The 19,176-nt window shown below is 27.4% G+C and overlaps 1 protein-coding gene across 1 annotated transcript; it reads right to left on the bottom strand.

The window, feature by feature from the left end:
* Positions 1-2,446: 2,446 nt before the first annotated feature.
* LOC111030725 (MIP18 family protein CG7949) lies at positions 2,447-5,041 on the bottom strand. Its single transcript, XM_022310384.1, has 5 exons — positions 4,958-5,041; positions 4,779-4,895; positions 4,621-4,700; positions 3,227-3,493; positions 2,447-2,733 (listed from the first exon to the last, which is right to left on the bottom strand). Exons 2-4 carry the CDS (start codon positions 4,891-4,893, stop codon positions 3,227-3,229), a joined length of 462 nt encoding a protein of 153 aa, XP_022166076.1. The 5' UTR covers positions 4,894-4,895; positions 4,958-5,041; the 3' UTR covers positions 2,447-2,733.
* Between the last annotated feature and the right edge of the window lie 14,135 nt (positions 5,042-19,176).

The raw sequence follows: 19,176 nt of genomic DNA, 5'->3' as shown, positions 1-19,176 counted from the left end.
ATGCATTTTGTGCATAGTTATTTCCATTGCGTATTTCTAATGTGAATTAACTAAACCGAATAACGAACTCATTCGAATCTAGTTAAATAGAACGGCTATGCATGTAACCGTAGTAATAGAAGGTCTAACGAAGAATCTAGCATTCTGACCCTAAGATACGTATGATCTATATCTAATCACAATACAATACGTTCTAACTTGTGACCGTTTGTCATTATCTCGAAAAATGTCGATTCTGAGCTGTGCGTACATCAGTTGTTTTTTGTGTGTAGCCCAATGTAGGTTTACAAGAAAAATGGTTCGATTTTCAATTTTGGTAGTAGTTTATCGTAGTAATAAGAAGGATCTATTGGTGCTTAAGAGGTCAAATGGTCAAAATAAAAATTACCAATATTTCTTCATAAGTTGGGAAAAACAAAACGATTAGGGAAAAATTGAAATCTTACACAAACTAGTTTCTCCTCAAACAATATTCATATATTTTGTTGTTATTCTAAAACGAATAACTGCAGAAACTTGAATTTTTTACCAAATGTTCATAATAATTAATAATATACCTATTTCATCTAATATTTCTTTACATGAAATAGTTTTAAAAATATTCCGAATTATTTTAACTTTTAAGTTATTAATTTATAGACATTTTCGATTTTTCTTAGTTTGTAGATTTTTTGAGTAGGTAATGTATCGATTTTCAACTTCATGTCTTGTTGGTGCTTTTGAGAAGTCCAACGTCCAAATTGAAAATTCTTAGTAGTTTTCAAATAAAGGAAAATCGGTAATTTTTACTCAAAACGACGTAACTCCAAAACAAATAACAGTAGATAATTTTCATAATTTTTACTGAATGTTCAAATTAGCAATTTCAAATTCTTTGGAGTTAGAAATTCATAAAAAAATTATATTTATAGATAAGTTTGAAAATTTTATACAAGATTCCTCTTAACTCATAAGTCTACCTTTAACATTAAAAATAAATTTCTATGAAAGTCAAATTAATTTTTCATGAGCATTTGAAGTTTAAATGGTTTCGACATTAGATATTCACCCGTAAATTATTAACTATTTCTCATTGAGCGATTTTCTTGGTTTTTTGTAATTCAAAAACAAATAACCCTAGATGCTTGAATTGTTTACTAAATGTTCAAAATAATTGTACTCTTTTGAGATATTTAGAGGCATAAAAGGAAAATGTCGATTTTTTTAAATACTTATAGATCTGTGTCGAACAGCTTGAAAATATGATGCAAGGTTCCTTCGTATATTTTTATAGTAGTAATACAAAAATATTTAACAAGTAGACGCGATTATTTTTTATAAGCATTCAAAATTAAAATTCATCAAAATCTATCAAATTGATAAAATGTTCGATTTGTTTTTTGTACAGCTAAGAATTGAAACAAGGTATATCGTAAGTAGAGATAAAAGTATAAAAATATACTATTATAGTTAATATCATAACCAACAAATTTATTTTTAATAGACTTGCATAAATATTAAATTATAAAAAATTATGGATTACACTTGTAAATGAGTAAATATTATACATACACAGTGAACCCTCATCCCTTCACAGACACCTCCGAATAGAGGACGTTTTTATGGGAACGGAAACATTTTCTCCATTTTTATATGGGAAAACCCCTAATACCGGACACTTTTATAGTAATTTAATTTTTTTTTTGACATTTTTTATCGTCAATATAGAATAATTGTCGAACGCCTTAATAAATAACTAACTATCTGTCTAATTTAACTCTCCTACTGACTACTGTAAAATATTATTGTACTATACACAATTATAATTAATCCTATCTATCCGTTATCGTGTCGATGAAAACATTTTTCTAATGTATGTTGTGTAAAGTTATCTTACCTTTGATGACAACTATAATAATGAGCGACTGGCTTAGAAAATTTGATTAACAAATGAATAAAAATTAAAAGAAAAATTGTACTCTTTGTAGACAACGCGGCTTCTAATCTCATAAACATTAGAACTGTTGAACTTGTGTTTTACCCACCAAACATGACATCTCAGTTAAACAAACTAAAGTAACTGATTTTTTTAATAAATGTTAATTTTTATCTACATTTTCAGTAATTATATCATAATTTTATTTTTATTTACATTTTCAGTAATTATATCATAATTTTGAATAATAATATATACAATTGATATTTATTTATTTATTTATAATTAAAATAATACAAATATACATACTTATATCATTATTATACATATTATATAAATATAGTTATTAATTTCTAGAATAGAGTTATTTTCGAGAAGTTTTTTACCCTCCAAATAGCGGACACCTCTAAATAAAAAAAATTATGGTGACCGAGAGTGTCCAATATTTAAAGATTTCACTGTATATATATTATGTTAATTTTTCAATTTATTTCTAAACAGCAAGTACTTATTAAATCAAATAAACATCTAATAATAAAATCAATGATTTATACATGGGCATTTTTCTTAAAAAAGCTTAATTTGAAAATTTAAGCCAAGTGTTCATTGTTTAAAGGTCTCATTATACTATACTTAGTTCATAACTGTATTTATTTTTAATATAGTTAACAGTTTGTCATATTATAATAGGTAGTTGAACAAATACACAAAATTTTTATATAAGAATAATATTATAACATAAAATGTATTTCTTCTTTCAGGTACTATCAAATTGAGTTTATTAGTTTTTCCTTTAGTAGTAACATCTTTACGCGATACTGCAAGAATGAATAATAATTAATACAATTGTTATTTATTTTATATTCATTATTGTTAACACTGGATTAAAAACAATTTTAGTTTATTAATTATTGGTGGATCACTATTACTTTTACAGCTTTTAAACAACTACTAACTTTATTTCACTGGGCCAAATATTATTTTTAAAATGACTTGTTGCAATTTTTTTCGTGAAAAAATTAGCAAGATGTAAAATTAATTGTGGAAAAGGAACGTTTAGACTTCAGATCATATGTAGTTTAAGCCAGCTGAGGAGCATTGGTTAAAAAGACATAAACATAGTCAAAAAATGGTTGGAGGTACCAAAAAGGATGATTATTATAATACAAATCATAGTAGTATAGAAGTTAATATTTGTTTTTATGGATAATAATATTGTACTATCAATATTTAAAATGTATCGATGACTATATTTATAAACTATAAACCTTTAAGAACAAATATAAATTTTAAGACTAAAATAGTAATTACCTATGCAGTAGCTATGCATTTATTTAAGACTGTAGATAGATGTGTATTCTCCAAAGCTGCAGCTACTCTTTCTTTGTCATCTAATTGTTTATTTATAGCGTGTTCGGATGCATGAGTACCTGGTGTTATGGTAACAGATATTTTAAAACGCGGTGGTAAACACCATAAAAGTCGAACTTTAATAGATAATCCAATTAATGTAGCCATACTGCAATGAGGGATAGTTGGAGTAAATAATACCTTAACTGTATTCATGCTATCTTCAACCTATAACATAAAAATATGTTTTAATAGTATTAAAGAAATATTAGAATATCATATTCAACATAAAATTTGACGAGTGCTCTCCATATTTTGTATGTTACAGATGGCTGTAATACATTACACACAGGTGCTTAGTGTTAAATGTATGGAACTATTGTATGTTGATTTTTTTGTGGACATTTAAATATAAATGACGATAATAAGTATTAAGAAAAAATGTATAAAAGCAATTTATTTAGAAAAATATTGTCTCAAACCTAAGAACCGCAATGCCATAAAATGGGTACATATTTTGTAGTTCATAATTTGGTTTAAGATGTTAAAAAATTTAATAGTTTCCATAATATTGAGTATACAACTATACACTACCACCAAAGAATCTTAGGCAAAGATCATAAACATGGTACGCAATATGAACAATTGGTATTATTTATCAATAAACAATCAATGTTAAAATTCTAAAATAAAGAACTGCCATTTGTACCTTGATTACACAGAGCACCTTCTTTCAAATTGTCACAATTTTACATCCAGATAGCAAGTTTAAACTAACAAAAACTAATATCAGGAATTTGTATATTACAAATCAAGATTTACATCATTTTTTATTTACCACACTAATTATTAATTCTCAAGGTTGATGATCAAGTGAGTTTAATAACACCAATATAAATTCAGCAATAAAGTCTTTGAATATTAATAAGTGAAACTAGATAACTATACAAAAATAAGACAGATCGTTTAGACCTTTCATATAAAAATATAAAATGACTATCAATTTAAATAATATTTTATTTTTATACCAAATACTTAAAAATGAAAGATATTAGTATGAAGAATAATGTTGGTATTTAGAATTATTATTCAGTGATAGATTGTATACTCAATAATGTATAAGTGTAGAACTTTACAACCTGAAAAGTTAAATTTGTTTTAAAATTATTGAAAGAAAAAAGTTCATTACTTTTATCAGACTTATAAATATACATGGAATTCTTTTAGATTTAAATTGTATAGTTATATAGATAGTCATTTTTTTATGGTACAGCCGACATGGGATTTAACAGCATAGCTGTATAAGTATTACTTCCCCTTGAGTCATTATCTTATATACTTTAGTAAATAGTTACCTCAATTAAATTTTGATCGACAACTCTTAGTTCTTCAAGGGACAGTGGATGTTCTGGATCTGTTATTCCTCTAATCAAATCTAATTTTTTGAGAGAAAAAAGCGATGGATCAGTGATATAGTAAAAGTTGATTATTTATAATTGCCAAACTAATTTACCAAATATTTCCCTTGAATCAAACTCTTCGGCTTCATTGTCATCCAAATCTTTTTCACTTACTGTCCTCTCTTCGCTTTTTTCAAACAAAGTTGGGTTTTCGTTGTCTAGTCCCATTTCTATTTTTTCAAAATATAAATTAGGTGTAATGATCGATGTTGTAACTTATAATATTGCTTGCCTCCTTGTAGTTTGTTATGCTTGTGAATTTTATTACATCAAGAAGTGTCTTGAATCTTGATCACTGTCCTTAGATTGTGTTATTCTGTGATAATACCACAGAATAGATTAAATAAGTGATAAGGCTCAAGGTGTACTTTTTTTTGTTGATAAATACACCTTGATAATAATGATAGTGATGGGATTCACGTTTACGTATAGATTATAATTTATTAATACATTCATGTCTATATTTTGTGTAATAATTGATCTTGGTGAATAAATTATTTCCCCCCCCTATATTTGTATCCAATTATGTCACTGCCAAAAGATAAAATAATGCCTCAATGCCTCATATGGGCTGAAAAACTGTCTTCGCACAAATCGTTTTTCGTAGTGATAAATTCATTGAATTTAAATTTTAAATACAACACGTGCCTACATGTTGCATCATAATGGTTTACTCAATGACTAGGTCAGTTAGGTACACTCTACAACTACCTGCTGTACCTACAGCTGAGTGGTTACCTACTTGGATACTTTCCCACCTTTTAAATTTTAATAATTTAATACATGTTTTTACAAATGCGAGTTTTTAAAAGAAATAATATGTGGCCCGCTGCCTAAAAGATCGAAGACCTCTGAGCCCTGATATATTATACGTATATAATATTATCTATGATTTTTAAGAATTTAACAGAATCATCTTAAGTCATGGATAAAATTATAATCTATATAATATTAGCAATATTAACTATACCTTGAGGTAAACCTACGGTTAAAGATAGAAATGTCAATCTATTAAACCGTTGTGTCCATTGGTATCATATGGAAAACTGACACTGTGATAATTACTGCACCATACGTCCATACCTATAATATTATGATTTAAACTCATCTAAGATGTAATTATGTAAACACAAAGTAGGTATTGTACTATTGTAGACATATAAAGCACAGGTTATGTGAAAGATTCTATTTTATTTTTTCATATAATCCGTGTTTGTATCTTAAGAGTATAAAGATTTTATGTCTACAGTTTGTACGTATTAAATAATAAATATTATAAAGATGTAAGGAACAGTGAACACAGGGTCACACTATATAAGAGAGAAAACCCGGCTTTATATTTTTTCATTTTACAACAGTAATGGTGGTAATAACATACATTTAATAAATGTTACTAATTGCATATATTTGCATCCAATAAAAGGTTCTGAAGAAATTTAGATAAAAACGTGAAAAAAATCGTTTATTATAAGTAAGTAGCATGCTGCTAGATATTTTTTTTCAATAGTTGAACCAAGCTCAAAAATATAATATCTATATTAAAAAAAATTATAAGTATAGATCAAATAAAATTGTTGTCTTTTGTCGAGTTAGATTTCTAATTTATTATTTGTAGATGACAGTAAAACCCGATTCAACTCCTTTTTGCTGCCTCATCAAAACGTTAAAATTGTAGAAAAGGAATATTATACCTACATGGCTACATCGCTGTCAAACCAGTTGGTTAAATATAGCATTCTATTTACCTATACTATTTATCGTCTAGTTTGTGCCTTCAACCTTGTATTGTTATAATGAAGTGCATCGGTAAAACCCTTTTCATTAATCCTATTTCATCAAACTTTCTAAAAGTTGCCCATCGCCGTTCCTCGTTAAATAAATAAATTGTGCATGGTATTAGATTATTAGAATGCTAGATTTCAACATTTGTAAATGATTTGCACCAAAATGTATTATAAAATAAACATTATAAATTATAATGTTATAATTTTATTAATATTCGATAGGTATTTCAGCTTATGTGCGGACGTATTAAAAAGGAGACTTAAAAATTATAATGTCCCTTCCCAAGGCCGTTTTTCACCTCCCGGTTCACCCCCTCCAATCCCGGATCTTTTTTGTAGTAATGAATTTAATTAATGAAACTAAATTAATTATAATAATTTACTATGATGGTTCCCTATTAATATGATAACTGACTGTATATTATTACGTTTGTATATCTAAAACCTTAAACACATTATATTATTTACAATTATATAAAAAAGTCACGTGAATTCAAATTTTGTTTGCATTTATTTTGCTATGTATAATAAATATATCACAAACGATATTTTACCGTCGGATGACAATAACTTGTTGAAGGCTTTATCCGTGTTGCCGTTTTTACCTGAATTCAGCTATTGAAGCATATACCTACTAAATTTAATTCTATTTTTTTTTCAAATAAATCTTTTCATTTGAAATTATTAACTACATTACCTGCAGTTTCGAATTCAACACCAGAACGCACATTGAATGCATATTTTTTACTATGAAAGGATTAAAAACTATTTACGAAATTTGTCAGATTAAGTATCTACGACGTACGGCCTACAACGGGTTAGATTACCTAGCTCTTTCGAGTGTACCAATTCAAATTTAAATCAATCCAGGTGATGTGATCGATCGTTTCACAAAAAAAAATATATAAGACTGGTAGAATTTATACTATAAAAATGTTTTACATTTATCAGTTATTACGCATAGCACATAATATGTAAAGTGTAATAAACCTTATTTGGATGTATTATTATAATATTACATACCTATATATTTTTTATATTAAAATGAGAATTCCTAGGCACTGATAATAGGTCAACTAATTTAGTATTAACATAACAAAGTCAAATGAATAATTCAGAACGTACAATTATTGGCTATATGTAGTAGTTGTAGAATGTTCTACCTATTCAATATTGTTATGACGTTATGCGTTAGTAAGACGGAGACAACGTCAAGCCCGTTTCACGTGGACGCGTGCGTTTAGTACGCGAAACTTCGACGATGGAGCGTTTCTCTCGGCAGCTTACCTCCGATTTGTGAATAATAATTGTGTGCATTGAGCAAAGGTGCAGTTTATTCATTCACAGGTGCTGCAGGCAATAGGTATACAAAATATGGTATTCAGTATACACTTGGTGTGGGGACTGACGGATGTAGCTTGTTCGCTGGCGTGTACGTTTCTAGAATAATATCTGTCATCTAATAGTATGGATCAAATATTCTAGTCAAGAGTCATCTAATTATTTGAACATATTGCCATATTAGTATTTATCAATATTATTGTACTATTATTGCCTTGATATTGTATTGTATGACAGTTTTTTTCAAAATCAAAATCAATACTCGAATATTTGAAATCTTATTTGTATGATAAAATATATGCACGCCTATTTATTACTGCAACATTTTTTCTACATTTCACTCGAAAAGCGAAAACATTTTATGAAAATATAGCAATGTATGTAGCAGAGTATGTATGTCTAGCAAACTATGTATAGGTACTATAAAACGTGTTAGATTGTCATCATAGCAACGAACAACCATGATCTCTTACACCACGTAGGATTCCGTTATTATTACCTACTTTTTTTAAAATTATTTTTAAGCTTCGGCAACTGAGGGCTGAGGCCATTAGCTGTAGGTGTGGTACTGTAGGGTTTTGGGACTGTAGGGTTATGGAACACGTGTGTGTATTACCTACTTATAATTATATATAAACTATTAACTTCCCAAATCAAGATTACCCACAGATAAAATATCAATACAGGTAGGCGAAAAAAAGTCCACTGAAAAAAATCCCACGGAAAAAAAGCACAAAAATAAAAAAATAAAATTAGTTAATACAAAACAGGTGGTAGTATAATATATTTAGTCAACAATTATAGTAAATAACATCAGTTTTACGTATAATATACATAGGTACTACACTTAGGTATACCAAAATTACACGTCTTGATAATAATTTATGAAATATTTGATTATTTTCATTATAATATATTATATTTTGTTTCAGGTATACGCCACAGTGACACACTGTAATTACTAATCAGGAGTCAAGAAGTCAAAATATAAAGCACATACCTACTACCCATTACGTAAGATCTTAGATGTATAATTAGTCCGTTATTTAAAGGAACTTGTTGAACAATTTAATTCTCAATAGGTAATGAATATATAGAGATATTGATTAAGATTATACTGTTATAGTGTAGTTAAAAGTCAGAACACTCTTATATTACTTTACAGTTTACCTATCATATATTCATATCGCATAATATATACTATGTTTTAGCTATTTTAAGTACCTATTCCAAATGTATAAATTAGTATAACATTATAACTTATGTTTACTTATAGTAGTTTTTCATGTACAGTAGGTATATACTTTTGAGTTTTGTTTTACCGTCATTATTCGTTTTAAAGTGAACACTATGATTACTTCGAAAAAGAAAAGACTTATTATTTGTAATTTTCACATGAACAACCCTTTATTTTTTACTAGGTAGATAATTGCACATATTAGGTATAATACTATTATAATACCTATAACGATTACCTGACATTTTGACATTTATCAACGAGAAGTCCTTGCCCTAACCTATAAATTCCTGTTTACACTACATATGTTTATTATATTTCTATACACAATACACTTCACCACAGCCTGTAGGTAATCGAGAATTTAATTTGTAAATTAAACCCAAATAATGGTATATCGTTGAATTACGAAATTCCCGCATAAGTGCATAACCATTAAACCGTAACACCCATTGATAGTCCTCCGACACGGAATGCGTATTATTATCTGTCTACTGTAATATATTATATAGATCCCTACAGTATAAAGTATACACATTATACACTTTCCAAATTTCGACGACGGAAAGCAAACTAATTCGTCCGTCGGTTTTCAAGATCAAATGTATAGCCACGATCATGCTGACATTATATTATGTTTTATTTCTCTCTGCCGGGTTTGTTTAATAATTAATTTTAAGCCTCAAAATACACAATATATATTATTTATGTATACTATATAGATACTAAATATTGCAGTAACGTTAAACGAATAGTTATGATCGTAATCTATGCCAATAAGCATACTAGTGCAAGCTATAAATTATAATCGTTCAAATATGTAGCAGCCGTAATAGTCTTATAGGCTATAAGAAAATTATTTTATATTTTGAACGACGCTGGATGAATATTAACAGCTGCGTGGCCAACCAAACACCATACATTAAGCATAAAGCCATAAACATATATAGCTTATTTTATTCATATAAAATTGACAAATATTAAACTTAACGATTTAAAAAAATCATTAAACATTTTTTTTTAGACATCCCTCAAGGTAGCACCGGCACATTTTGCCATAGGGCACTAAAACGAAGTCAACAGTTTTATAGATTTTGCTAGTCCTCCTAAACATCGCAAATCAATAAGCAAACAATATTATGGTGTTATTTTTCCTATTTAAATCGATTTAAAAATAATTGTATTTCACAAATTATCAATACATATAGGGGCTCCCATGGGCCATGACCTATTTATAATAAACCATTTATCAAAACATCGCGGTGCCCTGCAAAAAAAATCAAGGGGATGATCTACCCATATTTATGGGTACCTATATAATATAATATTATACATTTATAAGCCTATATACCTATGTATATAATAATGAAACAGACGTCACGGGTATTATCCCTGCATGGGAAAGGAAAACGACCGATCATTGTAATAATATCCAACACTAAAATATACACAATGGATCCCAGGCAATGCAGCGCAATATATAATAAGCGCTGCGACCTAATCAAAAAAAATAATATTCATATAAAAGAAATTCACCCTCAATCGATTCCATAATAAGAGAAATAAACACAAAACGATGATACTCATAAAAACATAAACCACATAAGTATAAATCCAAAGTGATCTACTAAAAATCACAAAACACAGCCTGCCACGTTCATATCGATCACATGTTGTGAACATATTTCTTACAAAACCAAACCACACGTACACAGCTAGAATAGGCATACACTACACCACTCAGTATTATCAAAAACATAGTATGGATCAGCAGATACAACATTAATCATGAAAATTACAATTTATAGCTCACCAAGGTCGAGAATTTGTTCACACTTAAAAACTATAAACCGAGAGAAAACATTACGGGGAGAGGAGTAGTGGTATATCTGGGATATTTTCAACGTAAGATAAAAGGACAAATAAAATTAAAAATATCACATTAATACCACTACAAATTAGAATAATAATTATGAAGCCAATTTGATTTTTTTAAACAGAATTGGCTTATATATGCAAATTAAATAGTCTTCATATGTAAGAATTAAATAATATCTCAGTTTACCTTAATATTGTGTTATTATTTTGACATTTCTTGTATGTAATTTTACTTGTGTCCTAATTATTTTAATTAATATTTATTGTACCTGTAATTCTGCTGTATTTTTAGGCCATCGACATTTGTATATGTTAATTATCTTATATTACTGAATTATTGTTGAGTGCTGTACTCAATAAGGAATTTTTATTCCGTAAATTAATTAATAAATAAATAAAAATAAATAAATATACATTTTGTTATTTACGTCCGTACCATTTAATCATGGCGCTAGCAGTATTTGATAATACAGTTTTATGCTTTCGATTCAATATGTTTATTGTTTTATAAACAACGGAGTATCTCCGTTGTTCCAATTTATGTTGTCAATGTGAAACGACACTCGTTCACATACGTTAAATGATTAATTTGTTATGATGTTATAAATAGCTAAAATAATAATTATAAATATAGTTAATTGGTTTTCTTCAACTATATAATAATATGTTCAATACTTGTTAATAAATAATAAACAATATAACACTCACTATATAGTCACATGGATACCCGACAATTTACTCACAACAAACATACTAACATTCCATTACCAACTACAAAGCAATTTTTATTACTGAGAACTGAGTTATCCTCTATATTTTGACTCAGTAATAAAAAATATATGTCTGTTCGTGTTTTTTAGTAATTATTGTTAATTTATAAATATGTAAAAACATTTGGTATGTTGAATCAATCAACTAATTGAGTATAAAAATGTTCACAAAAAAAATCTGGCACCATGCGCAATACTGCAGCAGTCTGCAATAATAAATGCAAATAACATAAAAATTGAATGCAAGCTATTCAGTATATGGACCAGAGCCATTCAACACATTATGAATTTCTCAAAACCAATAATATAATAGATACAGTTGCATAGCGTAGGCTCCACAAGTCCACTGCAAACAAAATATATAAAACTCTCAATAACAATTATAGTTCGGTTTAAACAAAACAATGACTAGACAACACATATATGACATATATATATAAACAGGTGGGCGATGTACTAAGCCTGCTTACTCCCTTTTTCTTCAATAATTCAGTTATTCAAAATCTGATTTTTTTGAAATTTTCAATAAATTTATACTTTAAGACCAAATTTTTAATTTTTTGAGATATTTGTATTACTTATGGAGCGTCCAGTGGAGATACAAACTTCCGTTTTTTACAAATGAGAACCCCCCTTTGCAACGATAAATTATTCAGTAGATAATTTTCTAGACAATTTAAAGTATCAGAATCAAAATTCGTAGGTACAAATAGTTTTAGAGTTATTTAACTTTGTGTTCTAAGGATAAAAGATTCATAGTAATGAGTTTATAACATATGGCGGCTATGATGATTTGACAATTGAAGCAGTTTATATTAATCCATCGATATTAATAATTTATAAAAATGGCACAAATAAACAAGTATAAATACTAGATCCAATTTTACGTCTATTTTAAATTAATGTAAAACCAGTTTTATTTTATCTTCAATACAAGCATTTTAATAACTCTTAATCTACTAATTAATTTACAGTAAAAAAGGGGGGTTCTCATTTGAAAAACACAAGTTTATATCACCGCAGGACACTTAAGTAATACATTTGCAAATATGGTTTTTGAGTATATTTAAAAGTTAGAAGAATCAGAATTTGAATAAAATGAGGGTAAGCATGCTTGGTGAATCACCCTGTATATTCCCTGCAGAAAGTCATAACAAAATAACAAAAAAATACACATTTATATTTAACAGATAAACTACAATTTGCAATGGACTTATTTATGTGAAATGGTTTATTTAATTTATGTATTATACATACATATACCTATAACCTATTATATTTTAGATTAATACGGTTATGAAATTTAAATCCTGATTATAATAATTTATCCATGTTTATATGCATGCATGTCAAAAAAATTTCTATTTTAATATATATATATATATATAGGTGATAGTATTATCTGCTTTAAATTACATACAGTGTGATCACAATTTTAGGTAACAATAAATATTTTGGGTGGATGAATGTGTCTTGAAATTAATTTTAGAGGAAACCGAAGGGGTATATATACTAAAGTACACATTTTGTGAAATTTTCAAATTTTTAACACTTTTGACGAGTGCATGCATTATAAAACATGTAATTTCTAAATGATATACCTTTTTTTAGTAGGTTACATTATACGGATTCACAGATTTTTTAAGTCAATTTAACCTATAATACTTAATCCTAAATTCAAAATCGACTGAATTACAGCCATCGTTCAAATATTTTATTTATACGTATAGGTACAAAAAACGAAAAAATAAGATGGTATCATCTAATTTTTTCGGTTTTTGTAAGCAATTTTATTTTATCTCTTTAAATTTTAAAACACTTTGATGTAAAAACCCTTGGTTTTGGGAAGGGAAGGCCCTTTCTTAAGGACAACTATGTTTTAATTTTTATAACTAATTTATATAGACATTTTGATTTTTTTTCCTATAAATGTCAATACAATTTTATTGGTTGGACCAAAAAGCATGAAAATTTAAAACAAGACTCTTGATATATTATTACAATATCAGTTGAAAATATTAAAAGTACATAGGTGCGATTTTTTTTATAAGCATTTAAAGTTTACATTTAAAAAAATGTATATCATTCAAAATTTACATATAATTTTATGGTTAAAATTTTTTTAAATTTTCAACTTTCATAGCTAAAGGTTGAAAAATTAAAACAAGGTTCCACGTAAGTAGGTTATTCTGGAACCAAAAAATCTAAAAATATGTGTAGGTAAGCACAGTTATATTTGTAGTTTTATGTTCAAATGTGGTCGAAATCACGTATTAAATAACCAAGAATAATGATTTAAGTTATTTTGTTGTAATTTAAAAATATTATTCGTGGGTACTTGAAACTTTTAGAGTATATTATTATATTTTATACACATAATGACTTTTCAAATTTATTTATTTTTTGATAAAAATTAATTAAATCTACTGCAGTACTATATTGCTTAATAGTAAAATAAATTACTTTAATCACAATATAATATCATCAAATATACTAAATATCAAGTAATATTATAGGCTGATAGACCGTCTTCGCTGCAGAGTCGTTTTTCATACAAAATGATTGTATATCATAATTGAATTCAAATTTAACACATTACAGTGACTCATTATTGTAACCTACCGTGTACAGCAAAGCGACATCCACGCTTTTTTGTGTTTATTTTACTGCATTAATAAGTACCTATAAATCATAGCAATTGTCAATTGGTAAATGTTGATTCGAAAGAATGTGACTGATAATAATTGAAGGGTCATCATAAAATTGACTATTGAGTATTGAACTAAACTATATATTCCAATCCATAAGTGTAGAACATCCTGCTCGGAAATGTTGAATCAACTCCGTTTTATATGAGTGATTTTCCGGTTTTTTAAGAATTTTTTGGACATAACCATATGAAATAATATTTAGAGAGCCACGTGTCTTATCGAAGATCGTGCGTTAGCTCGTATAGTCCTATATGTAAGCTATAATAAGTTCACTAATTCTGTATTTTCAATATACATATTTGGCATTTGCTTTACGCCATTGTTGGTTAACTTTGATTTTTCTACTTAATTCTCTTTCTTGATTATAATATTATAGGTTAAAACTGGTTTTTAAAAATCAGTGAATCCAAATTACATATTTATTAAAGGTGTTACTATTTAAAAAAATACATGTTGCATCTATCTATACGCGCTCCAGAAATGTTAACAATTTGAAATGTTCACATAATGTATATTTCCGTATACCATATAGGTTCCCCCCAAAATTAATTTCAATACAAGATCACCCAGCCGAAATATTTAGTGTTTACTGAAATTGTGATCACACTGTATAGCATATTATAATTTATAGGTAATATTCCCTCACTCAGGCCTCAGCCCAATTCAGAATCGTAGTATACATGTAGTCTCACAATATACTCACAAGAATAATAGAAATAATTTAATAATATACTTACTATCATAATATATAATATATTTTATATTAATTATTGTCAAGACTAGAGCATTGAACATGACATACCGACATATACCATACATGAATTAAATTATTATATAGTCTATTTTTCTGTTTTTTCATTAAATATTGTGTTTATGATGATAACCGTGACTAACATCCTGGTTCCTTTTTGTCTATGAATCTATGTTCTATGATTTTAACAATTAATAATTTGACTTATTTCCAACAAAAATGTATTTATCCCGAATATATTATATCATATTTTTGGTTTAAATTTGGACTTAGTTTACAGACTATCGAATCAATTAAATAAATGTTTTAAATACATAAGCAAACATAAATCATTTGACATTAGTCATTAGTCATTACTTATCAATTTATCATTAGGCATTGGCATATTAGTTTTCACAAGAATTATGTCGATTGTGGGCATATGGAATGGATTACACAGAAAGTTTTATGTATATTATGTATGGTAGCATTCAATTATTCAAATTGATTATGTTTGTACAATTGTACCATACGACCACATATTGACATAATATACTGACCAGGATTCCAAACATATATTTTCTTGAATAATAAATAAAACAATATGTATAAAAGTATACAAAATAGGAGTATGACAATTAAGTGCCCCTATAATATTATACTATTATAGATGAAAAAAAACCCACTCCATATTTTTGTCATTTTATTCTTTGAACCTATTTATTATGAAAATGGTTTTATTTAAAATCATTTTAAGGTCACCCTCGGAAAATAACTGATAGTTCCAGTTCCATCAATGTCATTTAAAAAATCAAATAACATATTTTTGTATACAACTTGATATTATAATAATAGATTACAAGTTTGACAAATTTCATTTCAATTAACAATGAATTTGAATTATCAATCGGGTATAGTTATGAATAAATTATGTTCACGTCGAGGGCAGACTTCTTCAAATTATTTTTTCATACATTGATAAATGATTGATAAATAAAATATTATTTCTAAAAAAACGATTTACTGTTAGGTACACAATATAGATAGAAGTATAGAACCTAGGTTTCCGCGTAGTCTAATCATTAGATTCTAAAATAGATCCAAGATATGACCTGTTTATTAAGTTACCATTTTAGGCCTATGAATATTATAATAAGCACAAATGATGTAATCTACACATCTAGTGGTTATATTAATTGTCTGGGTAATCTATTTTTTTAAATTTAAAAAAAACATTAAACATTCTTGGAAGATAATTAAAATTTATCTGAATATAAGTTGTATTATTTGAATCCTTGGTTATCATTTTCTAATAAAATATTAAAATAATTATGTTTTGTTAAATAAACGATGATTGTAATATTGTAATTTTCATACATCACTCATTATTGTTTTTTTTTTTAAATTTTCTCTAAAATTTCAAAAATTCCAGATATAAACGTTGGTTAGGTATTCAAATATTAAGAATATAATATAACCATTGAAAAAATAAATCATTTTTAATTACATTTGCATAAATTAGTTATCAGTCTCATGTAAAGATATAATAATTATGTCAAGTTTAGGATTAACAACAAAATACATTCCACTCCAATCAGACATCAGAATTTAAAACTATATATAAATTAATAAAAATATATTGTTAGTTTTGCAATGAAGTTTTTGCAAAATACTTTTTGAAAAGGATTGTTACCTTGCTATAGGTTAAATAGGTATATACCTCACATATTTTTCAATACAATTATTATGGCCTTCAATCAGTAGGTACCTAAACCTATTATTGCATTATACTCCAACTAAATAGTCAGAAATCATAATATAGATTGTACATAGATTAACTTACTATATTTTTACTACCTATACTAGGTATATTATTACATTTAACAATAAATATTTAAATATATATATGGAGTAAAATAGTAAATTCTGAATTAGAGGAGACAATGATATCATACGGAGTTTCGATATTTGGTATATATAATTTAGATAATGATTTTTAATTTTATATGAATCAATGCATGTGACAAAAAGTCCTATCATTTAACATGATTTTTTATATTATTATAGGTAGGTAGTACTAGGCACCTATTGTACCTAGGGACAATAGACTGGGACAATATTTCAAGCCGATAAATTGTACATAGGCTGCCCAGGAAGATTTAACCAAAAAAATGGGGTTTTTAGAGCCAGTCAGACCATGCACGTGAAATCTCCATTCGTCCACGGTCCACCCCCGGCTACACATACCTTATGCTATTATATTATAACATATTGTGACAGTACACAAAATATTTTAGTATAAGCTTTTATTTAAGAAGTATCTATAATTATTAACTATTTGATCATTATTTATTATTATTATTATTATTATTATTATTATTATTACCTATAAACGCGTTTGCACGGAGTACAAAGTAGAAACATAGTAAACGACTACAGCTGATTAGATAATTTAGCATAGTAATACCTATGTTTATTATGTACACATTTATAGGACTTAAATACACTAATTCAGTTTTTAAACTTAAAAATAATATTTATGGTTCAATCGTTGATTGTGTTGCAAGTTTGCAACCGTGAATTGTGCGGGAGGGTGAACCACGAGGCGCAGGGTAATGAATTTATATGGGGGATGCTAAAACCTATTTTTCTTTGTGGTATCGACAACGCTGAAGGAACTTCTTGTGAAATTCCGAGGGAACTTAACAGAATCTTGGGGGGGGACTATAGTCTCCTTAGCCTGGGGGGAGGCCCTTCCTACACCTATGTGAGTTGGACCGCATTTAAATAATTTTAAAATTATAAAGTTTCATTAATGGATGGCTACATCACATGAGGCTTTTAGCCGTCTGAAATTATGTAAATTGTATTTAATTAACTTAATTCTATTATTTTTCAAATATTTTATATAAATCGGCAACATCACTTGTGCTTATTGTAAAAAATAATACTTTAGGTATTGTGCAAATTTAGGTTTAAAAAAAATAATTAAATATATCAATAGGCAATTAACATATATTAGTTGTTTTATAAATGTTGATTCCATATCTTTTAAGCAAGATTGTATAAAGATTTTTTTTAAGTCTTAACATGTTAGTCTTTTAGTATGCACCTACCTATAAGTTTATACACAATCATTTTGCTAAAATATTTTCGTTTGGTTTATGATGTTTTTGAACTTATTGATGTAAAACATCATGTAAAAATATCTAAAAAAATATTTTAATATATTGTAAATAAATTAGGTAGCAAAAAAGTATATTATGTCTTTTATTGTTTGTACATTTAAAATGGTTTTTTCTTATTTTACCAACATTTCAAAAGTGTGTAGATAAAAGACAACTAATTTTGAAAAATTTAATTAGCTACTCATTTATTCGTTGTTTTTAACCTTCAAATACCAATAATTTAGTATATTTTATCTTTAAAAATAGTAAATATCTACTGATAATAATGTCCATGATCGGATATGACCAAATAAAATTAAAATGTGCACTGAACAGATTAAATTATACAAAATTTAAGGATTTTTGTATAAGGTATACGAGTATTGTATACATTTATAGAATTCTGTTTGTGTTAATATAATATAATGTGATTCAATTTTTAAATAATTTTGTTATGAAAAGTACCCACGCATGTTTTGTGTTTGGTTTCGGAGCAGTCGAACGTGCGTGTCGTTATCGAGTGTTTATCGTGAATTATATTTAAATTCGTGTAGAATTTGAGGGGTTTAATACTGTGAACTGCAACACCCAATCAGTCAGTGAATTTAGAAAAAAAAATATCAATGTGCACAGGAGAGGGAATATCAACCGAGTGAGCGAGAGTGAGTGGGGACAGTGTGAGTGAGTGAGAGTGAAAGCAACGGAGAAGAGAGACAGGAATAAAGACAGCACAATGTGTATAATTTTATAATAATTAAATAATATGTGATTGGATCAGTGGAACAATATTACCAGACGGCGGAGGTGGCCGGACAGTGACCAGCCAGGCGCTA

The sequence above is a fragment of the Myzus persicae genome, unplaced genomic scaffold (genome assembly GCF_001856785.1).
Source record: "Myzus persicae strain clone G006 unplaced genomic scaffold, MPER_G0061.0, whole genome shotgun sequence".
Lineage (NCBI taxonomy): Eukaryota > Metazoa > Arthropoda > Insecta > Hemiptera > Aphididae > Myzus > Myzus persicae.
This window is presented reverse-complemented; position numbering and strand designations above follow the sequence as displayed.

Coding starts and splice junctions, on each gene's coding strand:
- LOC111030725 (XM_022310384.1), bottom strand. CDS start 4,893: ATGGGACTAGACAACGAAAACCCAACTTTGTTTGAAAAAAGCGAAGAG. Junction 4,701..4,778: donor TGATTCAAGGGAAATATTTG/GTAAATTAGTTT, acceptor TCAAAAAATTAG/ATTTGATTAGAGGAATAACA. Junction 3,494..4,620: donor TCGATCAAAATTTAATTGAG/GTAACTATTTAC, acceptor TTTATGTTATAG/GTTGAAGATAGCATGAATAC.